The sequence below is a fragment of the Drosophila mauritiana genome, chromosome 2L (genome assembly GCF_004382145.1).
Source record: "Drosophila mauritiana strain mau12 chromosome 2L, ASM438214v1, whole genome shotgun sequence".
Lineage (NCBI taxonomy): Eukaryota > Metazoa > Arthropoda > Insecta > Diptera > Drosophilidae > Drosophila > Drosophila mauritiana.
In genome coordinates this window covers 21702385-21726763 of record NC_046667.1, presented here as the reverse complement: position 1 = coordinate 21726763, position 24379 = coordinate 21702385, and the positions used below count along the sequence as shown (strand labels likewise).

At 37.9% G+C, this 24379-nt stretch overlaps 2 protein-coding genes across 15 annotated transcripts in view; one reads left to right on the top strand and one right to left on the bottom strand.

Annotated features, from left to right (window-relative positions):
* Positions 1 to 20711, bottom strand: part of LOC117135175 — a 35057-nt gene extending 14346 nt beyond the window's left edge. For 8 of the 14 annotated variants that reach the window (XM_033295296.1, XM_033295304.1, XM_033295315.1 and 5 more), the window contains exons 1-4: positions 9405 to 9552; positions 8801 to 8974; positions 6301 to 8735; positions 2729 to 4057 (exon numbers count right to left, since the gene is read on the bottom strand). In XM_033295296.1, coding sequence (XP_033151187.1) covers positions 2729 to 4057; positions 6301 to 8735; positions 8801 to 8974; positions 9405 to 9552 — 4086 coding nt within the window. Of the gene's footprint in view, positions 1 to 2728; positions 4058 to 6300; positions 8736 to 8800; positions 8975 to 9404; positions 9704 to 14718; positions 14737 to 14838; positions 15158 to 15221; positions 15628 to 20349 lie in introns of those variants that run through there. The other 6 variants (XM_033295287.1, XM_033295244.1, XM_033295252.1 and 3 more) reach the window with 6 other exon arrangements.
* Positions 20712 to 21968: 1257 nt separating this feature from the next.
* Positions 21969 to 23793, top strand: LOC117149223 (cyclin-K). The gene has a single exon (XM_033316758.1). It carries the CDS (start codon positions 22304 to 22306, stop codon positions 23504 to 23506), a length of 1203 nt encoding a protein of 400 aa, XP_033172649.1. The 5' UTR covers positions 21969 to 22303; the 3' UTR covers positions 23507 to 23793.
* The last annotated feature ends 586 nt before the right edge of the window (positions 23794 to 24379 follow it).

The window sequence follows — 24379 nt, the reverse complement described above, 5'->3', positions numbered from 1 at the left end:
CCAACAACGACTCCCCCCATTTTAGCCGTTAAACCATTAAACTATTTGAGGTTCGCGGCAAATAAAGAAATGCTGGCGCGAAGATAAGTAATTGGAAGTCGGTATAAAAGTGTTCTTTTGGGGACACTCGGCCAGAGGAAGTTCGTCGAACCTTACCATTTCGACAAAGGGCAACCGTTAAAAAGTGATTCTTGCCATTTGCTGGCAATGCGCTCAGTAAGATAAAAAGCATACGAAAAATGTAGTATATATTGGGAGAATGGCGACATTCTAAAAATGATAAATGAACAGTTCATAACTCGTGCATTCAAAAGTGATGAATAAACTTGTTTACTTAGTTAAACGTATAATCAGTCTTCGTTATAAAGTCATCTCAGATATGCACATTTAAGGTGCGATCGTCACTAGTTTTTTGTTTAATCAGTATGCTTGTGTGGAACATCCGTTTTCGCAGCCTACAACACACCCAAATTGTTTTGGGAACACGGCTTTATCTTTTTATGTTTATGAGATGTACATCCCATTTGTACATATACATACATATGTATACTTTTATGTAAAATTGTATACTAAATTAGTTTGTATAGTATTGTAAGTGAAGGAAGTCAAGTGAAGTAACTCAAAAATTCTATTTGGACACACAGAAAATATAGTTTCAGTTGGGCGTTGATATTTCAAATTATAATTGGGAAGATTTTCTGAAGTCGCATGCTAACTATGTAGATTATGTACATTATTCAAGAAAGAATATTTGCGGTTGTGAATATATATATATATATATATATATGCATATACATGTACATATGCACGTATACATATGCATATGATTACCAAAATAAAACGCAATTATTGAACTAAGAGAAAGATAGTGCTACCGCAAGAGCAGCAATCTTCGAAGAAAGCGAATTGAACAAAGAGAAGTTCTCTTTGTTTTTACTCAATTTGGAATTTTGCTTTCAATTCATTACACAAGCGAAGTGAGAATGGCAATAAAGCCCATAGATATACTTACATATGTATGTATATATATATCTACATACACAGCTACCTACATATGCATATATGAACTGAAAAATTACTTAATAAGGCGGTCGCGGTTTTTTTGCATATGAATATATATATATATATATATATATACCAATGCATGTTGCTATTATTGTTGCGAAGTGTAAGCATTTGTCCATAGTAAATGACAATCAAATGAGGTCAATGTTGTTGTCTACAAAGTGTGAGGGTGGACATCAAAAGTATCAAAAGTATTAAAAGATATACGTGTACGTGACAGCTTTTCTCCATCTGTAGGCGATAGAGAGGGAAGCCCAATGTCCACCTGTCCGTCCGTATAAACGTTGAGGTCTCGGAAACTAAAAAGGCCAGTAAGTTGAAATTAGACTTGCAAATTCTAGTGACGCTAACGTGTTCACGCCCACTATCACGCCAACACCTTTCAAATTTGTTTGACTATATTTTATACCCGTTACTCGTTGAAAAGTATTTCACAAGTAGAAGGAAGTATATATATGCATGTATATACATATACATATATATTTTTTTTGTTACCAGCTGAGTAACGGGTATCTGATAGTCGGGGAACTGGACTATTTCATTCCCTTTTCTTTTTGCTCGTTTCTATCGATTTCCTATTTCGCGCTCACACTAGATGAGTAACGGGTAACTGTAACTCGAAGGAGTCGACTATAGCGTTCCCTCTTTCTTTAAGCTTCACTCATAAAGGTGAAAATGACACACAGAAACAAAGAGGATTTTTATAATTACTAAAATGACTTTTATAATTTACACACAGAAATTAATTACTTAGTCGGTTTAGTTACCTAGACCTATAATATACTTTAAAAATGTATTTGCTCTGTTTACTTTTAAATAAGCCTTAACGGATTAAATCCGCCAAAACAAAAACTTTCTGATATCTTTACACGAATATTATATTTTTATCACATTCCTTTATGTCTATGATTAAACAACAAAAAAGATATATTATTTATTAATAATTGTTTTGTGATACCACATCAAAAATCGGACAATTTTACTTCTGTTGGGACTTTTTAAATACAACTCCGATTTTAAAATTAGTATTTTCGTTGGAAAAATAATTTGTTTAGCATTTGTACAACACAATAGATCAGCAAGAAGCGCAAAAATATAGTTTGGGTAGTGATTTTCAATACTATCCTGTCCGAAGCAACGCTGCTCAATAGCTGACTGATATAAAAAAACACATATTTGTGCCTGATTGATTCGATCATATGATCATTCATAAATATACTTTAAGAAATAAAGCTGATTTGTTTGGGATTCATTTGACAATTTGAGGGTGTTTGTTCAATATTATAGTTCCCAAGTCCTGTACGATTATACGGACACCTACACCTTATAGGACACCTACTCAAAGAACATGTGTGTTTTCATAGACAATCTAGTCAGCGAATCTACTTTTTACTTTCTACGTTTTAGTAACGGCTATAAATAGTATGACAACTATTTGTCAAAAGTGCATTACAGCTTTAAAATATCAATAGCATACTTGAAACTATAAACGTTTTCTAACGTTAATTCAGTCCTATTTTGAAGTATTTTTAAAAAATTTAAGCAAACTTCAATTCTGTTGAATATATATATTTTAGCTCAAATAACCAAATGATATTTATTTAAATATTTGTACAGCTAGGGACTGATTAAGTGTAAAGCGTCACGAAAAATCGAAACTTACCAAAACATTTTTCTGGTTCTCCTTGTCTAGCAGAAATTCCATACTCTTGTGCGGCCTGCGTACCGATGCCATTCCACCAGGCGAGGGTTTAACCTTCCCGTCCAATTCATCCACGTCATAAGCAACGCTGTTTACATTTAGACGCTTTACGATGTATCGCTTGTGTGGCACGCTAAGTGGGTTGTAAGTTATATCCATAAGAGACCGTGTCTTTCCCGATATAACCGTTTCATGAGTGTCCAGATTGGTCTCGATCAAACCCATCTTGTCGACCTCTTCGACAGGAGCAACGGAAACCGGAACGGCGGTAACCACGGTCGGTCTAGTCGCGTTGCCGTGTCCGGTCAGTCGATTAACCGTATGTGTCTCTTGGGCGACTTCTGTCTGCGAGCTGAGCCCGGTGTCCCGCATTCTCGTTGCTCGAACCTTATCCATCAACTGTCCGGTTAACTGATTGCAGTGTTCTCGTTCGACGCTCGGCAACGCCTCGGTGCGGTGGCAACTGACAGTTTCACCAGTCGTTTCCTGAGGCGCATGCGTTAGGATGCCACTTCGTGGTGGCATCTTGGGCAGTGGCGGCTTGCCAGTCACCCTTTGCAGAGTTGAGGTCTTGCCCAGCTGTTCCTGTTGCTGCAAGCTGTGCACGTTGCCACTGCTTGTCTCGGTCACAACAGTATCGTCCAGTCGGCCACATTGCAAACTTCTTTGCGGCTTTAAAGGGATGTGCACAAAGTCGACCGATTGGCCCCTCTCCGGGCTCTGCCTGAACTCCTTTCCGGGCGACGCCTTGACCTGCGAAGGCTCTTGCTGCTGCTGCTTCTTTTTGCGACGTAACGAGAATCTCAGCCCGTGGGTGAACCTGGAGAAGAGGCTTCTGGAGGTTGGATGTTTCTCGTCCGTCCTCACAACAGCCGCGGCCTGCCCGCTAAGTTCTTGGGCCGGCGGCATCTTGTTAATCGGCGACGCCTTCGGTTCGTAGCGCCTTAGTTGCTGGGATGAGTACAGGATGTGGTGAGCGCGGTTGGTAGGCGGCTCGCTAAGGATCGGTAGGCTAAGCGGTCTTGCAGTCGCAGAAGCAGGTTCCTCAGTGACATCGCTCGGAGTTTCTTCTCGGCAAGACGAGTTCGCAACGGCACAAGGTTTTAGACTGACTGTGCTGCTTAAAGCGGGCTCAGGTTCTAGGGTGGTCTTAGCTTCGGTTCTTTGATCGCGGCAATCGGGTGTGGCTAAGTTTGCTTTGTTTTTAACATTGGCGCTCTCTTCACATGATGATTTTTTCTCTGCGTGTGCGGAGGCGGAGAAGAGCGCTTTGGTATTGAAACCGGTAAACTGAAAAAAGAGATTTTGTTAAATTATTTATGTCGTGAAGAAAGAGAATCATTTCAATGGGGTGCACAAACCAAAAAAAATGAACTTCTTAATTAAATATGTATGTACATACTTGCGCTTTGCAGAATAAACATGTATGCTTCGTTTGTAATAGAAAACAAGAGATAATGCTATAGTCGAGTTCACCGACTATCAGATACCCGTTACTCAGCTAGTGTAACTGCGAACGCGAAGTTATATCATTTTTCCCGGATATCGATCGATATTGGGGAATAAAATGAGGAATAATTTTTAAAATTGTTCAAAGGTGTGGGCGTGACCGATTCGTCGGCTTTAGGGCGTTTAAGTTAATTAACAAGACTAATAAAATTATGCACAAATATCCAAAAATGGTTCAAAAATGCGGGCGTGGCAGTTTCGGGTGGTTTTAAGGCGTTAGAGTGGGTGTGGCAAATTTTTTTTGCAAATCGATAGAAATTTACAAAACCAATAAAATTATGAAACAATTTCGAAAATTGGTTCAAAAGTGTGGGCGTGCCTGTTTTGTGCGGTTTGTGGGCGTTAGAGTGGGCGTGGCAACATGGGTCAACAAACTTGCGCTGCGTCTTTGTCTCTAAAATCTGTATCCCAACCTTCTAACTTTTATAGTTCCTGAGATCTCGAAGTTTTTACGGACAGACGGATATGGATAGATCGACTCGGCTATTGATCCTGATTAATATTTTACTTTATATAGTCGGGAACGCATCCTTCTGCCTGTTACATACTTATTAACAGAGCTAGTATACCCTTTTACGAGTACCTTCTACGAGTAACAGGTATAAATAGGAGCTCAGCTAACGATCTTCCAGGAAGATAACGATAAGCTGAATTTTACAAAATACCGATATTTACAAACGTATAGCTCTGAGTAATGCAATTGTTGGTTTCGACGTTTTGATGCGTTAAAATTTAAATATATTATGTATCTTAAAAAATACCCCTTTCTTTTGGAAAGTATGTAACAACAGGTATAAGAAAAAGTGCCGAGAAATATGTATATACATGTATTAATTATCAGATCTTTGCAAACTTTTTATGCAAACTAATCTCTCTGCATCAAACTTTCGTAAAAGTCTTATTTTTATTGCAGATATTATCATATGTATGTACATATATACATAAGTCGGAAGCTGTCATAGGAATATACATATGAAGAATATTTTTTTATTAGTCTTGTTAATTTATATGGATTTGCACAACAACAATTGGCCTCTCTAACGTGCACAAACCGCCCAAAACTGTCACGCCCATACTTTAGACAAATTGTTTTATAATTTTTTGTTTTATTTTTAGTTTCCCCTCCCTTTCCAACGCCCGCAAACCGACCAAAACTACAATATTTTTATTACTCTTGCCTATCTACTTTATCGATTTGCCGAAAAATAAATTGTTTCCTGTTCTTAATCCCACAAGCTGAGTAACGGGTATCTGATGGCTTTAGTCGTTGTTTTAAATCATAAAACGCTCTAACACAATAAACAACTACTTTTTACACGATATTATATCCGTTTTAATTTGATAAAAATCGGATGATTTACCATATAGCTGCTTCTTGAAAACACCTTAGAAGAATAGTTTCGATGTTTTTAGCATGATACACGAGGTTTTCTTGAATGTTTAATTTAATTGTCTTTTCTTGCTTAATGTAAAATTTGTGATAGCCTTGATTGGGACCTTTTTTTTAGACTTTTTAGGTCATCTCTCATCGTGATTGCAAGAAATTTATAACACTACAAGCTATGATATGTAATTTAAAATTTAAAAAAATATTTATTCCATTTCAACTTTTCCTAATAATTGGAAATCAAAATATAATGTTACACAGAAAGTTTAACTTCACATTGTTTAGATCTATGTAGATATATAATTAAACAATTTCTTATTTAGACAACGAACTCACTATATTTTACTCCACATTTGGTTTGTTTAAGGCAGAAAGATTTCTTCATTTTTCAAGCAAGCACAAACAATTTTTTTCAACATTTAATTTAGAGGGCTGGAATGCTCTCTTCCGAATAATGCATATTTGTATACATAGTTGTGTACACATGCATACATACATAAATACGTTCGCCGTCATGTACGTACATAGGTATTTACATATTGTAAATATGCATGTACATACGAGTGTGTACACAGCTAGGTACATACATCTAGAAACCAACGCCTATTTATATGTATGTATGTACATTAATAGATACCTTTTGTGCGATCGTCGGCTCTCTTAGATGATGCTCTGGCTCCGGCTCGAAGAGCGCAACGATGTTTTCGTTCTCTCTAGTGTTGTGCACCAAAGTGGGGTCCATCTGTTCGTCGTCGCTGGGCGGGCCCTGCTCGCCCTCGCTGGAGTGAAAGTGATCCTCGGTGGGCTCCTCTGACGACTGCTCCTGCCAACAGTACTTGCTTACCACTGGGCAGAAGCTTACCTCCTTGCCAAAAGAATGGCGCGATCCAGCTGGAAGCAGAATCCCCAGCGGCTTCGGGAGCGTTGTTGTCTGCGGCAACTGGTGCATCGAGGCGTGTGCACTGCTCACGTAGATATCGTACTCGGATTCCGGCTGCCCGTCGTCGCTGGCCGCGAGATTTGGCGTGCTGCTTACCAGACTTCGCTGCATAGCCGCCGACGTCTGGGACTGGAAACGCCGTTTGGGCAGGAACCGTTGTGAGATGACTGACGGCGGGTACGAAGCAGGCTTTGCCGTTTCTTGCTCGTCAAGGTGGCACCGCTCTAGGCTTTGGGTGTAAGAGGTTCGCAAATTAGTGGGATCCTGGTCAAATGTTTTAACAAGGCCATTAAAGGTTATGGCGGCTGGCGGCTGTTGAGTCAAACGTTTCTGGCGCGGCGGTGGCTTTATGTTTAGCTGTACGTGCTGCACCTTCGAGCATTCAATCGGAGCATTTAAATCACATTCCTCTGGCGCAGAGAGCTTGGTATCCAGCACCGGCTTATCCGTCAGTATAGAAACGTTTTTGTCATAAACCTTGCTGATCTCATCCAGCAAAAAGTTTCCCTTACATATCATGTGCTCGTAGTTTCCGCAAGTTTTACTGCTTTGTTTCGACATTTCTTCTGCTGGGCTCCTCTTGTGGTTCTTCTGAAGAAGCTCTGCCGGCAGCCAGTTATCCGTGTAGTTCAATAGAGTTAGGTTTTGGTAACTAGCGTTCAAATATCCGGCACTTGCCACTCCCACTACTTTTCTAGCTCGTTCGTTCCAGCTGAAACTGCGTCGGATCATTGGCGGGGTGTGGCAGGCAACAAAGAAGTTGTCCAGCTCCTCCAGTTCCTCACTGGAACTGTTGCTGTGACTGTTTCTCTGGCTGGGGCGAATCTGACGTGGTCGCCGCCTCCGTTCAAGCACCTGGAGCTCGTTGAGTGAATGGGTGGGGCCGAGGAGCGATAAACCGTCACAGCTATCGGCGGAGCTGCTGCTCCGGGTGCTGCCACTGTTTTTTCTGGTGGTGGCCAGAACGCTGCCGTTTGTCTTGGGCTTTGAATTGTTAATTCCCCCAGAGAGTGGACCTCGTGGCTCGCGGATATCTGGCAAACTGTTGTGTAGCCAAGTGAACGAGGCGGCAGACGACGTTGATGCCGATCCGGTCGGCGATGGCAGCGGCGATGCCGATTCCGATTCAGAGCTGGCCCTCTCCGGGGAACTATTTATAGACGACGGAGAGCATGCTAATGCAGCCGTATCCGCAGTCTGCTCTATTTCGGTCTGACACAAATCATGCTCGTCTTTGAAGTCGCGAGAATGCGGGGCGCCCTCCTCCAGTAACAGCAGCTCCTCCTCCTCTTCGCAAAGTTTGTCGAAATTCTTTGGTATGGATTTGGACTTTTCCCGCTTTAGGGTACGTGGCTCGCAGTACCCGGAGTCCTCGGACAGGTTCTCAGCTGAGTTGGGGGGAATTCGCCGAGAGGATACCCCATCCTGTTTCCCCCCTTCCGTTGCAACAGCACCATCGGGAACAAGGCAAGAGCTTAGAAGGCTGTGACCACTGCTATCGCTGGACGAGCTGGAGCTAGAGGAGCCCTCAGATTTTAGCTTCGTCTCTCGCAGGCTTCTAGAGAGAAGTTCCTGCTGCTGCTTATATTCAAAATTGAGATTGTTCAGCTCATAGTATGTCTGGTGCAAACGACTACAGTCGCTGGATTCATAACGCTTTAGCAGGGACAGCGTCGGGGCTGATCCCTTCCTACTGTCTGGACTGCTGTCCCTGGTCCTGGCCCGCGTTGCCGCACCAGACTCGCAGGTGAGCGAGGGCGAACTGTTGCCCAGACTGTTCATACTCTGATGCTGCTCCTGGAGCGTGAGCTGGCGTTCCAAGGACTCGAACTGTACCAGGGAGGAGCTGCGAGATAGCGAGTGGGCGGAGTCCCTGTCGGAATAAAAATCGTCGAAGGTGCCCCCCCGCCTACTACCTATACTGCTGCGTTGGCCCTGGCTTCCGAAGCTATCGCGAGCACATGCCTCCAAAGCCAGAAAGCGTTCAAAGCTATTGTGGTACTCGGGATCGTAAGACATAGGGCGGCGAAGTTGCACGCAATCCTCTGGAATCTGGCCAGAATTTAAGTCATGGCTGCGCCTTGGTCGCTTGGGTGGGCAGACAAAGTCCCTCTCAGAAACAGCATCGACATCTGCTTTAAAAATGCTTGTATAGGCGAATGTTCGGAATGGCAGAACCTTAACTCTATTAGCTTACCCTTAATCGTTTCTATGCGTAAGACTGATCCAGTTTCAGACTCCGTAGAGCTCCAGAGGGTGGAGCGGTGATCTAGGCTTACAATGAAGCTACTTCGGGCACGTTCCTCATCCTCGCTAGTCTCCTCCAAGATTGGTTCCAACATTTGTCGCGAGCTAGATAGGTAAACAGCATCTGAAAGAAGATGAAATAAAGCCTAAATTAATAGAAGCGTTACACTGTTTGTGATATATAATGGTTTTTATGGTAGTACTACTACATGCCAATTTATATATATATATAGAACCAGTTTAAAAATCGGGTTCGAATACTAATTCAGTCCCATTAGCAATTGACCACAAAAGCAGGATTGGGCATTCTTATGTTAACTGCATTTTTTAAAGATATTCTTTATTTATTTAGTTATAATTTGCAGTTAAACTTTTTTATTATCAAATGTTAAAAAGAAGCTTTGCTAAAGTATGAATCAATTTATTGTTAAGGATAATGTAATTTTGGCAGTTAAAAACGTTGTTATTTACTTGTAATAACTCAACTACATGACTCTCCCTTGTTTTAATCTTCATAAATTTAAATAGTTTACTCTCAATATCGCAACACTCACCTTGCTCCTGAAAGGTTCCCAGAGTATTCCAACTTTGAGGAGCGTGGCCAAGATAGCCGGCCAGATCTAAATGCTCCATTTCATAGATAGGAAATCTATAAGCAATGTTACAACTTAGTGCAGCTGACAAGGAACAAATTGTACCCATAGATCGTCGTCGTGGCAATGCTAATTGGCACTATCGTCTTCCGCTGTCGTATTTAATTGGCAAATGCAAATTTGATTGAATCATTTCGTTTTTATATTCTTTATAAAGTGGTCGTTTTATTTCAAAACTTTTGTATGGGCAAAAGTGGCATCTGCAATAAAAAATTGTATTATTAAATAGGTGGCACTATTTGTAATCGTAAAGCATAACAAAACCACCCATGAGTATAACCTTTTAGTGCCAACAATTTAATATAACCACGAAAGAAAAGCCGCAATTAACCCAATGATTATTCATTCGTTATTGTTATTAATATTTTGACGGTTCGAGCGACCTTACTGGGTATCTCCCCAGAAGCATAATATGTTTTTCTGAATATTATTATTATTATTAGATCACAAGCCTTGGTGTTCAAACAACAACACGAGCTATCTATGTGCGAATAACACAGACTTTTGAGAACACACTACAAAGTTGTATGGGGAGCAATGATAAGCGTTATCTAACTCACTAGCGACACGTCGTGAAGTGCCAAAATTGTGGGAACGGATCTTATAGAAAATTTAAGCACTATACGTTTTTGGAGTTCCCAAATGCTAATAAAAACATATAGTAGTGTGGAAAGTATGCACGCACAGCTTACCGGTAGCCGGAACCCCCTAGAACCGTCGCGTGCCCAAAAAAGGCGGGGAAAATGCGAGCAGAGTCATCGAATCAAAACACTGCACCAACCAATGCGCTGGAGGTACACTTTGGAACTAGCTAACGATACATGCTTACTTACTGGCAGAGTAAAAGGTTATTGAAGACTCGTTGCCGAGGTAAGATAAAAGTGACGGTGACACATTCGACAGTAAGACTTAATCAAATTTTAACTAGTTTCTACAGTTTTCAATTTCAAAAGAAGTCTTCAGACAAGTTTTTGAAAATATGCACCAAAAGGAGAAAAACAATATTTTCTTAAAATTGTTTAATTTGTCCTATTTTGACAAAGTAAAACACGTGAACACAAAAATTTTGGAAATATCTTTTTTCAGCATTCAATGGCAAGATATGGGCGTAGTAAATTTTGCTATTTATAGATATTCTCGACAAACTTAATTTTTCCAAACGTGGTAGAACTATACTATATATATGTTTTGTGGCAAATAAACAAACAAAAAAACTTCAAATTTTAAATATTCTTAAAATGTTATTTCGGAAATATCCTTTGAAAGGAGCACAGGATTTTACGAAATTGGCAACTCTTGGTATTTGAAAAAAAAATGGATTAATGTTTTTTGTGGGTGATATTAAATACATATATATTTATATTAAATATCTAAAATTTATTTTTAATACACTTTTACTACCATGTCTCCTGAACCATATAACCTCTCCAAAGTCTTGGTATGAAATACCTTTGCTCTACCTATGATTTGGCAATTTGAATTTTTTTATGTATGTATAGAATTCCCCTTCGCACACTGTCCTGAAGCGATTTATAACTACGTGGACTCCCACCAACAGTGGTATGTATATGTGCAGTTGGCGATTAAAGAACGCAGGTAACCTCAGTGTATACGGATAAGATACTACTCAGTGATAAGATATTTCGTTTCACATTATCAAGGCGTTTGTTCATTGATACAACATAGACAAACTTCCTTTATAAACAAACCATTCTTAAATATAATCGTTTGGAGTAGCGATAAAAATAGGCTAGACAAGTAAGAAAATTAAACAAGGAAGAAAGTTAGCTTTGCAAGCCGATGCTTATATAACCCTTGCAGAAATATATATTTTAAAATAAACTGTTGAATTTAACTGTGCATGAATAAATTATTTTAAAGGAAAACGTAGAAAAATAACTTGTTAAGGGAATCAAAAACTAATTTTAGTTTTTCAGTATTGTTTTTAACATTTTTAAATTTTACATTTTCAAAATATAATGAGCATGGATGAGCAGCATGGGCAAACGATTCCTACTGTAAAATATTAATTTTCTGATTCTTTCGAGATAAGCCGGTCGCCCGATCACTTTCTTTTTAAGCGTGCTGATTGAGCAGTAGTTAACGAAACATTGACCAAGCCTCTAGCCCCAAATGTTTTGAAGGTAGTTGGATCAGCCGTGTTAATCTCAAGAACTAAAAGAGCTGCGGGGTTTTTTGGATCTTTTATCAAGCAAGTGCTGTCACGCACGCCATGTTAAAAAATTAAGTTTTATAATTTTCAAAAGAATTTTTTCAGACTGCTCCTATAGCAACTGCATGATAGAATGCATTTTGATCTGATTACAAATGTAATACGATGCTGTAAAAATCCAGTGGATATTCTCCGAATATTCTTTTCTTTCACTTTTCTTTGCTCTACTCTTTCTTTTTACTCTTCTTTTTTATTCATTATCAATGTTCCAATGGCAGCTAATTACATACGTATGTATGTGTCGTCCGAAGCGGCCCTAAGACTTTTGGACAACTTTCATGAGAATAGCTTTAAAACTCACACGAATTTCTGTAGAAATGGACGGACAGACAAGCATGGCTATAACAAGAATATATAAGCTTTAAATAGTCGCAAATGTCCGCTTCATGCGCTGCAAACCTCTAACTTAAATCAAAATACCACGTGCAAGGGTATACAAAATTCAATACATTTTTCAACAGTGTGAACGGAAAAGTTTTCGGCGGCTTGTGGGCCTAGCAATTTTCTGTTCAGAAGCGATTTTACAGTTCATGGCATCACAAACGTAGAGATTTTATTTTATTTTCTACACTACCTAATCTCTGATTACCTTTCATGCGAAACCAACTTTTACAAGCAATTGTTTGAGGGCTACAGCTGCACATCTTGGGTGTGATTATCACATGCATATCTGAATACATGTGTGGGTACACCTAGCATAGTGAGAGTATTATAAACTAAGCAAGAAAGAGCGACGTAGGCGGGTTACTCGTTACAAACTGGGAGTGCGAATGAGAAATACAATTTTTTGGCATATCAGAAATTGGCACAAAAATAATTAGATAAGATAATATAAACACATTTTTCGAAATTGTGGGCGTGGGAGTTTTGAGCGGTGTGCGGCGTAAAAATGGGAGTGGCAAAAAAATAGTTGACATACTGATAGAAATTTCCATATACATTTATACAGAGGTGGTCAAAAGTATTTACACAACGAGCTTTTTTTTCAATTGTCAACTAATTGAAAAAAAAGCTCGTTGTGTAAATACTTTTGACCACCTCTGTAAACTTATTCATCAACCATACAAATAAAACTTAAGCAACAGCTTTTTTCTGCATCCCACTTTAGTACAAGTAATAGGTAACGACCTTTTCGGATGCTAGCTTCAAACAGATCTTAGCATCCTTTCCGTTATAATTTCTTGTATTGTGTTGCTGGGAGCAATGAAAAAGAGCCAATTGTACCATAGTTAATGGGTTCATTGACTTTTTTCACTCGTTCACGCTTCAGAGCCTCTGCAAGTTTTTTCACATACATATTTCGGTATTGTTGTGGCCCTAGTGGTAATTGGCAACGTCCCACATTTTTAAGCATTAGGCCGAAAAGAGGAAAAATTTTCAAAAGCAACAATACCGAGACTAGCATACCCTTACTGATTGATCCTTTACCCAATTGCACGAAATGGAAAACGCCTCGATTTACGATATTCGAATCGAAATTTACGAATATTTAATTGTAGCCAGTTAAGTTATAAATGTAATAGAAAAAGGTAAAATGAGGCGTTTCCGATGAAATGATCACAAGCCGCTCAACGCCCAAACTTTTGAATATTTTTTCTTGATTTGTATTAAATTTTAATTTGTCACGCCCACTCTAAACAGCTGGTTTAAGACATTTTTTATTTAATCCGTTTTAAATAATTGCGTAAAAAGAGTCTGGTGTTTAGTGACGAAATATAGTTTAGCATCTGACTTCACAATACACAATAAAAATTTAATCTTTTCGAACGAGCTTTATAAAATATTTAGTATACCGTCATTAAATCTCTAGCTTAAAAAGCTAATGCAGTACAGTCGCTGTTTTTTTTTTAATTTAGCAATTTCGTATAAAAAATGTGCATGGGCCTAAAACAACTTGTGTATTCGCCTATACAAAATCTATTGCTCAAAATGGATAGTGGTCGTGTTTGTTGCTAAATAACTATCCATCGCGCCTTTTCTACGCAAATGTGTTGTACACATTTGAATAATTAGGAATTGAAATCGGTAGAATAGTTTTCGAAAAATCCATCAAAAATTAAGAAGAATTAAGAAATTCTGTTGTTGTTTAAACAATATACGCTCAAACGACGTTTTGAACGATATTTTTAAATAATAAAGGACTTTGTTTAGGCTTTATTAATGTTTGGTATTCCCACTATTGTTATTAATTATATCATAATATTTTTTAATTTCACTTTGTGAAATTGTTGACCAGGCTTCAACTTGGCTACCAAGGTCGCCAAATTGTCTTCCTCCTTTGTATACTCTCCAAAATGTGTTTGATAAGGCGAGTAAGGCGGCCACTCGGGCAATCTTAATCAACTGATTTACGATCCAAAACAGTGTCATGTTGGAACGCCCATTGAATATGAACATAAATCTCAGAAATCGTTGGAAAAACCTTTTAAAGTACAGTGTTGTGCTCATTTGCGTTCATCTTCGAGGTGACAAACTGAAATTGGACCATGTTCCATAAAAAGATACGGCTTCCATATTCCATTCCATATAGTCTTTTCCTTTGCCTTTTTCAAATCGGCTTTTTATAAAAAACAGATAATAAATGCTTTAAATTGTAGAATGTAGAATGCAACTCTTTTCAACCACACGGTCCAACAAAAAGTGAAGTCAAAAGTGTAAATCCTATTCAGGTGACCAAAAAACAACGAAGATTTTTGCTTATGTTTTTGAAAAATAATAATAAATAATATAAAATCAAAATTTACAGAACCAAATCTTTGCTATTTCAAGGAGAACTGTTTTCTTTGTAGAAAATTGGAAAAAGTCAAACCTATTCAATTAAGTGGTACGTAAGTTCATAGCACAATCCACATAAAAAGGGTCATACATGTATCGGAAAAGACATAATTTATTCGGTTCATTTTTTTTATATGACCATTCATATGGCAATCAAATTATAAATTTTTTAAAATATACATGTATAAAATATATACATCTGTATACCTTGTTTGTGGTTCGCTGTCTTTATGTTATAGCTGCCATAGAAACAACTTTAATTTTTTAATTTTAAAATTATATAACAAATACAAATTTTGTATATACATTTTTCGTCACATTTCTCACATCAGAAGTTTCGTATGTTGCAGCTTCGACCGTCACCATATTTATTGTTGATGTTGTTGTCAAGTTCTTAAAAGTTCGGATACCCAAAGCACATAGCTTTTGTGGTTTTCCTTTTGAAATAACATGGGTAGAAGAAACGACGAAAGTGTTTTGGTAACAGTCTTATTAAACATATCTCTTTTGTATAACTGTGTAAATGTATTTCCAAATAGAAAGCGGTGAGGCCTCTAAGAGCTTTCTAGTAGCAAATGCGATCAATGTGTTTACATGTATGCATATGTATATATTCATTTACATGTATTGTGTTGTAAATGCAGTAAATATTTTTAGTTATATACAAATCCAAACTTAATTATTTTTCCGGCTTTAACATACATACATACATCTGTACATAGAAACGTATATAAAATAACAATAGAATGTTCAGTAGAAAGAGTCCTGACCGGTTGCGCAAGATGAAAAGCGCGACAACGAATTCTCCGCGATCTTCTGGTCACTTTTATAACTTTTTTCCATGTCTTATTTACAATGAGTTTTTTTTCTTTGCTATGCTATTTTGTTTTGTGCCCTCAATATTCACGTTAACACTTAGATACACTTAGTTCTCAAAACTACTGTAACGAAAGCTGGAGAAATAGGCATTGTTCATATGTATGTACAAATGTGTATATCCTATATACATCGTACATATATCCACAGACAAAATACATATGTAATTGGGGCGGCTACATATTGAAAAAGACCGCACGATTGCAAATGGCTAACTCGCAAAGACAACGCTCAGATAGAGACTGAATTGAGCGGAGCAAGGCTGTGAACGTGTCTTAGACTAAACGTGGCCGAGAGAACCGAGATATAGCGGAGACACGAAAGAGCCCCGAGAGAGATCCGTTTAAAGCCATGAGCAAGGCGAACAAAGAAACTGGTTGGAATACTTGCAGGCATGTTCCAAAACATTGGGAATAAAAGAAGAATCTCGGCTAGAGAAGGGCGCGACGAAAATGGCACGGACCCTTTTTATACCCCCTAAATGGGTAAGACTTAAGCAAAAACAAAATACGCAGTCAACTTTGCAATGCATGCACATACATATACAGAGGTGGTCAAAAGTATTTACACAACGAGCTTTTTTTTCAATTGTCAACTAATTGAAAAAAAAGCTCGTTGTGTAAATACTTTTGACCACCTCTGTATATTACAAAACAAATTGAAAGCTCCTGTAAAAGTCCTTGGCGACCAAAACACGTATACATTTACATGTACATATGCAGTAAATTGCGGGAAGACCTATTGTGAAAGTGTAGATATTATTACCGATCAGCGATCGGTATCTCTTTTATCGAAGGCAATTTGATTTTTTTTTTAGTGCCTGGAGTACCTTTAATATACATACTTCCGTGGATGACAGTGACGAAGCGCACTAGAAAAGTATGCGAAGGCGACTATTATATACATATGTATATGTACATATATGTATGTAGTATATTCTACTCCAAAAACTACATGGAATACTGCGGTAGCTGTCCAATTAAAAAGATATTCACCAATTGAAAGGAACCGCAAAATCTGAGGGGATCATACGGATCAAGAGAAAATGCTTTAAAATTGTTTTTTTTTTAATTTTAATTTATTTGTGCTTTATCCCTTATATATATATGTACATTTCATTAAAGCTAATGGTATAATTAGGTATTTACAGTGTTTAGCTAAGGCTTTCATCTGAAATATTTATTAATTATGTCTAGTTGGCCTGTTTTTAGTTTTTTGTATAACAATATTTATTATTTATTAAGGAAAACAAGGGAGAAGAAAAACCTTAATTGACTTACAACTAACTTAAAAGACTAAGACTTGAAACAAAAGATTGTTAATATTGTATTTTTTGTTGAACTTTTTGTACACCTACTTTTATATGTAGGTACTTAGTGTTTGTGTAATAAGGTAAGTTCATTATTAATTTTAACAGCTTGTTTTGGCATATTTGAAGTTTTTTGATATGAGTTTGAGCACATCTACCCCAAACAGGTGACCCATACATTAATATTGGATTAAAAATTGTTTTAAAAATTATGATCTTATTGGATATTGATAATTTAGATTTACGATTTATTAGAGGGTACAGTGTGCAAATAATTTTATTAACTTTCATAATTGTGTTGTTGATGTGGTATTTAAATGTTAGTTTTTTATCAAAAATTATACCCAAATATCGAATGTTGTCAACCCATTGTATTGGAGAGTCTAGTATTCGCAACTGTCTATCAGGAAGATAACGAGGTTTCCTTCTTTTTGTAAAAAATATAGCATTCGTTTTATTAGGGTTAATTTTAATTTTCCATTTTTTGTAATATATGTCTAATTCATTTAAGTAACTCTGCATGGATTGATTTATCTCGCTGTACGAGAAACCAGCACTGTAGACAGCGGCGTCGTCAGCAAACAGTGAAAGTACACAGTTTGTAGCTTGTGGAATATCGTGTGTAAAAATATTAAACAATGTAGGTCCTAAGACAGAACCCTGTGGCACACCTGCATTTAAAATTCGTCTAGCAGATTGACTACTGTCCAAATTAACGCTAAAGTATCGATGTGTCAAAAAATTTTGAACTATTTTAATGAGGTATATGGGAGTTCCAATCATCTTTAGTTTGTGCAACAGTCCGTCATGCCATACAGTATCAAATGCAGCCTCAATATCAAGTGTAACCAGCCCTACAGATTGTTTGGATTGGATACTTTCTTTAATATAATTTCTTAGTTTTAAGGTCGGCAGTATGGTATTTAGACCATTTCTAAAACCATACTGTACCGTTGGTAGTGTGTTGTGTATGTCCAAAAATTTCACCAATCTCAATTTAATTAATTTTTCCAGAATCTTGGACAAACCGCTTAATAGGCTTATTGGTCGGTAGCTTTCAGGGTTATCAGGAGGTTTTCCTGGTTTGAGAATTGGAACTATTTTTGCTATCTTCCAATCCCGTGGGAAATAGCCTGCCTGAAGACAGTGATTGGCAATGTTAACAATATGATTAATGGCGCTTGTAGGAAGGTTTTTCAAGGATATATTAGGTATTCCATCAATTCCAGGAGATTTTCTAGTATGGAGAGCTTTTACAATTGAAAAAACCTCTGGATAAGTGACTCTACAAATTTCTGCGATGTTGTTTGGGGTTTCAGCTATAGATTGTAAAGATATTTTGACTTGGTCAATTGTATTTTGGTTTGAATATGAATGTGTCAGATTATGCTTCAGTTGAAAGACATCAGCAAGAATATTCGCTTTTTCTTTTCCAGAAGCGTATATTTCATCAGCTTTACTTAGACACGGAACAATTTGTTTTCTTTTTTTAATTGCTTTGGTTATATTCCAAAAGGGTTTGCTGCATTTATCCAGCTTTTGAAGTTTATTGTTCCATTTTGCATTATTATAAATGAAAAGCTCTTTTCGTATGATGTAATTTAAATGATCACATCTTGATTTTAATAATGGATGACGTGACCTAAACCATTGTCTTTGGATAATATTTCTTGTTTTAAATAATTCAGTTATATGTACAGGGAGTGTAAGCTTGGAGTGATGTATAGGTTTATGAGGGACTGCTTTAAGAAAGGCATAATTGATTACTCTAGTGAAAGAGCCGATTAAATTATCAATATCCAAAGTCGATATCTGTGAGCAGTTGACAACCACCTCTTCAACCATCAGCCTTTCATTTATAATTCTCTTAAAAAGCGCCCAATTTGCCCTTCCCAAAATCGGATATGTTTTTACATTGCGCATAAAATTTGTAGAGTATTTAATAACCACTGGTAGGTGATCAGAGGAAAGCTCTTGCATTACTGCTGGATTAGCCAGCTGGTTAGGGATATTAGTGAGGCATAGGTCCAATGTTGATGCTTTTGCTTTATGGTTATGCGGAATATATGTGGGTTGCGTAGGGTACAAAATACTGAATTTTCCCAGATCTGAAAGTTCATTGAGAATTTTGCCCCAACCATTGGCTCGGGTACACTTCCATGCTCTGTGGCGCGAGTTGAAGTCCCCGCAAATTAGAAAATTTCCATTTATTTGTGAGATCTTAAGGAGGTTTAAAATTGTAAAAGCATAATATTACGAGTGAGTGGGGATAACATCGTCTCGGCAACAAAACATAAAACATAAGAATTTTAATTTTAGATAAACACGCTACTTAACGGGAAAACTATAATACAATATTTAAAATTTACCTACAACCTGTACGCTTCATAAAAAATGCATGTTTAAAAAATGGTAAAAAGAGCGCAGAATGAGCCCATTTTAGTTATTCTATTTGAAGTTGTGCATAAAATCATAAAATTTCCAGCTAGTAAATGTGCGAACGCGAACTTTCATATTTTTTTGACATATCGCAAGAAATTAAGGAATATGTAAAATGAAAAGCTATTAAAAATTTTTAAAACTTTGAAGGCGTTAGAAGAGGTGGGCTCAAAGTGTTTTTGGTATACCGATAGAAATTGGCAAAACAAACAATAAAACGAAGAAAAGTCAAAACATTTTACAAAAATGTGGGTAAGGCAGTTTTTGCCCGTTATAGTGGGCATGACCAAAAATTGTTTGGCGTCTCATGAATCTGCATGTCTAGTCTCAACTCTCTAACTTAACATCTTCTTAACATCGAGGCGTTCATACGGACATACGATAATGGCAATGGATTATAATAAAATAGTAACAAAATAACTGCCACGCCCACAGTTCTGAAAACGCGTTGAAATTTTCTTTATTTTTTATTTTACCAATATTTAATTTTAATATTAATATTATGTATGTATGCCTCCGTATGCTAGGAACAAACCAAATTTTTGGGGAACATGGAGTTTTCCAAATTTTACAAGGTTTGAAAACCGACTGTAGGTCCCAAAAATTGATTTTGTTTTAATCGACCCCGTTGTAACTCAAGGTCGTCCACGTGGTACCCTGGGTACCGATTTCAAAATTTTATTCGGAAGCTAATTCGAGCGGTAAAAAGTTTTTTAATAGGTGCTGATTAACCGGGTATGTAATAGTCTAGGAACACGAATATGGCGTTCTCTCTAGATATAATTTGATGTCGGAATATATTTACATAAATTAATAATAATAATAATAAAATTAATTGCCTATTAACTTTTCTTATGCACAAAATATTACAAATGTGTATATATTATAAGTTTGTTTCAATTTAGTAAGTAAATGAATTTGTCACATTTTTCAATCCTCAAGTCATTTTTGGAATGCATTTATTATTTGTGTGGCTACATTAGTTTAAGGACATAATAATTTAATGTTTATTTTAAAACACATAGGACGGTACTAGTCATTAAATATGTATATTTTAATTTTACAAATATGTCAGTTTTCGTTGTTTGTTGTGCTTTACAAATGAAATACAGGAAACCGGGTCCCAGAATAAATATAACCATGAAATCAAATGTCGATTAAGTTATTTGACATAGCCTAGCCAGGAACTTTTCTGTTGAACCGGAAATATCTACCTGGGCGTGGCATTGGCAGGATTAATTTGTAAATTTGGGCAATCCAGGGTATATGACCAAGATCGTCGTCGTTCACCAATTGGGAATCTTTCCGTGTACGCCAAACTGGAAATCTGGGTCCCGCGTCCCGACAATGCCAATCGCCGGTCCGGTCCTAGCGCAACGCTTAGCTGCGCTTCCAATTACGAAACATTTTTACGCGATATCTGTAGCTTTCCGTTATCCTGGAACACATTCCGCATAGACGCAATCTGCGATCAGGGGTGATCAAACGTTAGAATTTACACAACATTTGCTTTTGTTTTCCCTTTTGAAGTTCGAAATCGTTGTGAGACGTCGATAGTTTTCGACGTAGGGGGTACTCCAGCCTTGATCACCGCAACCAGAGACGTAGCATGCAATTGCCGCAGACGAGTGACGAACATTCACATTCCCTAAGTGTTGGTTAAATGGAAGTTAAAATACTGGAATTGTATTGAATCACTTGGTGAAAGAAATATAAAATGCTTGTCATCACTTTCTTTGTCTTTTTTCTTACATTTTTAATTTTATGTATGAAACCTGGAACGTTAAAACAATGCATCTCGACTGATTTGTTCGTTTAGCTCTATCAAACTCACATTTCCGTTTTCCAATATTAAGTAATTTGAATGAAATATACCGTTTTTTTATGGTAAATAACACAAACTATACAAACATAATACCAATTAACTAATTCGCACATTAGTTAATTATATACTATACTTATCACTCGCTTTTATAATAAAAACAACTATATAAAAACAACAAAAAAAGCTATAGTCGAGTTCCCCAACCCGCTACTCAGCTAGTGTGAATGCAAACGTGAAATTTCATCATTTTTCTGGGATATCGATAGATATTGGGGAATAAAATGAGAAAGATTTTAAAAATTGTTCCAAGGTGTGTCCGTGCCCGATTTGGCGTTTATTGGCAAACCGATAGAAATTTACACGACTAATTAAATTATGAAAATATATGCAAAAATTTTTTAAAACTGTGGGCGTGGCAGTTTTTTGCGGTTTGTGGGCGTGGAAACATGGGTCAAAAAACTTACGCAGCGTTTTTGTCTCTAGAATCTGTACGCTTCTTCTAGCTTTTGTAGTTCCTGAGATCTCGACGTTCATACGGACAGAAGGACATGGCCAGATCGACTCGGCTATTGATCCTATTCAAGAATATATATACTTTATATGGTCGGAAACGCTTCATTCTGCATACTTCCTTTGCATACTTATTAACAAATCTAGTATACCCTTCTAACGGGTATAATAAATCCATCATCAGTTAACCAGGAGTAATTACTATTAAATAGAAACCGTTTACACTGCTCATAATCTTGTTATTGCATTTTATAATGTTTAAAGAAAGCTATCTATGCTTAAAATGGAAATGCAAATGAAAAAATAAATAACGCATTAGCATGTTCTCTAGTAGGATTATACCTAACGAGACGCAATATTCCAAAAACATGGAAATGCAATTCCAGTGTAAACGTCCCATTTCTTCCGCGTATACAGTGTAACACAGTCACAGGACGGTCAAAACCAGGTGTATATATACATATTTGTTAAGCTCTATCCCAAAATAAAGTTACCAAAGCGCGCTAACGCACAAAACATTTCCAGTGTGAACCGCAAGAGATAGAAGTTTATATTTTGCGTTATCTTTTTACCAATGAAGTTGTTCCGTAAACTCAAAATCAAGATGGTCTTGGTGTAAAAGGGGCTTCCAATCAAGTTTTTTGGTTTATCATCATAGACATGGTAACACTGCAAGTGAACATAAAAATCGAGAACTGATTTATTTACAATAAACAAAGGGGTTTATCGGGTCCAGCACGCGCATTTGCTGAAAACCATTTGGCCAAAGGTTCAACACAAATTCCATCCAACGACGCGGACTACTAGTAGTACCCGCAGCCAAAATTGGCGATATGCCGTGCTGGTATTACGACAAAAAGGAGCTGCGGGAGACGCCCTCGATCTTGGATGGAATAAGCTTCGAAACGGAGCGGCGGTACAGAAAAGAAGGTGCTCGATTTATCATGGAATGTGGCACCAAAATGGGCTTGGGCCACAACACGATGGCCACCGGCGTTGTATATTTTCACCGATTTTACATGTTTCATTCGTTTCGGAGTTTCCCCCGATACGTGACTGCGTGCTGCTGCCTATTCTTTGCTGGCAAGGTGGAGGAGACCCCAAAGAAGTGTCGCGACATTATTAAAACTGCACGTGGCATCCTTACCGACAATTACTTCTACTCGTTTGGAGACGACCCTAAGGAGGAGGTGATGACGCTCGAGCGTATTCTGCTGCAGACCATCAAATTCGATTTGCAGGTAGAGCATCCTTACACCTTTCTCCTAAAGTACGCTAAGTGTTTCAAAGGCGACCAGCAGAAGCTGCAAAAGATGGTGCAAATGGCGTGGAACTTCGTCAACGACTCTCTCAGCACAGTAGTTTGTCTACAGTGGGAACCGGAGATTATTGCTGTGGCTCTTATCCATTTGGCCAGCAAGCTAAGCAAATTCACTGTGCAAGACTGGGAAGGCCGCCAGCCACAGCAGCAGCGTTGGTGGGACATGTTTGTGTCTGATGTTACGATGGAAATACTCGAAGACATCTGCCACCAAGTTCTGGACCTGTACCAATCAACCCAAAAAGAAGCGCTCCAGCCGACCAGTCCGCCCCAAAAGCCACCAAGCAGAGCCGACAGTCCAAAAGCCGGCAAGCTTACAAATTCTACGGGTATTGGACCACTTTCCGTTCCCCAACAGCCGCCGCCCCCAGTATGTGGCAACGGTGGCGTGCTGGAGGTTAGCAACATTCAGAGCATTAAGTCCCTAGCCAGTGGCGTGCCAGTCATTGGTCCTAGCGACTCCCAGAATCTGTTACAGGGCCCAACACCTCCTGGTCAGCCATCCGGGTACCATCTTTACCATGCACCTCCACCGCCGCCCCCGCCGATAGTGCCTATGCCGCCGTACCCCTCTTCCGGCTGGGGAGTCCAGCAGACAGTGGTCGGACACTATAGCGGGAGCGCTGCACCACCACCACCAATGCCGCCTAGCTTGCCACCAGGATCCAGTGGATACTACAACGCCGGTGGGCGTCCATCGCAGCAGCGGTACTAGTAGAGACCTCTCGGTAGATGCAATAACAAGAAACAAGAAAAGAAACATTTGTATATTAAAACTAGCGAACCGTTCACAATAGAATTTAGAGCGGGGATTTTCGTTCGGTCGGTTCCGTTTTCTTTTTTGGTAACACTCTAGGCCCAATTTTGTCAAGGGGTATTTATCAATGATTTTTATTCCCTATGTAGAGCTAGGTTCCTTACCCTTTCACATGTACTTGTTAGCATAATTTTGCTGAAGTGATGTTTCCAAAACTGAATAAAACCAAATAAACTAAAAAAAAATATTTTAGATATTGGGGCGACACGTTGCGACAAAGCGGAACGTGCGTAACGGCGAATTTTATAACAGTGGAAGATAAATGTGTCCATACGGTCCCTTACCTTGGATTTCAACATATGTACATATATTAGAATAAATCTAGAAGGACTTCTGACGAGCTGGACCTCCCAACAGGAATTTGTTCATTCCTACAAAGCCCGGATATATATATATATATATATATATAATATTGCAATTTGCCTTATTACATCTTAGAATGATTAGGCAAAAAAGCTATGTATCTTGACTTTATACTTTATTCTGGGACATCGATAGATATTGGAGAATATAATAAAAAACAAGTGAGATTTCTTTTGTCGAGTACCCCACTATTAGATATCTAACTCAGCTAGTGTTAATGCGAACGTAAAATTTCATCATTTTTCAGGGATATCGATAGATATTGGGGAATAAAATGAAACAAAATTTAAAAATGGTTTAAAAGTGTGGGCGTTAGCGTTTTGGGCGTTTTGTAGTGCCAGTGTTTTTGGTATATAGATAAAAATTGGCAAGACAAACAATAAAACGAAGAAAAATCAAAACATTTTT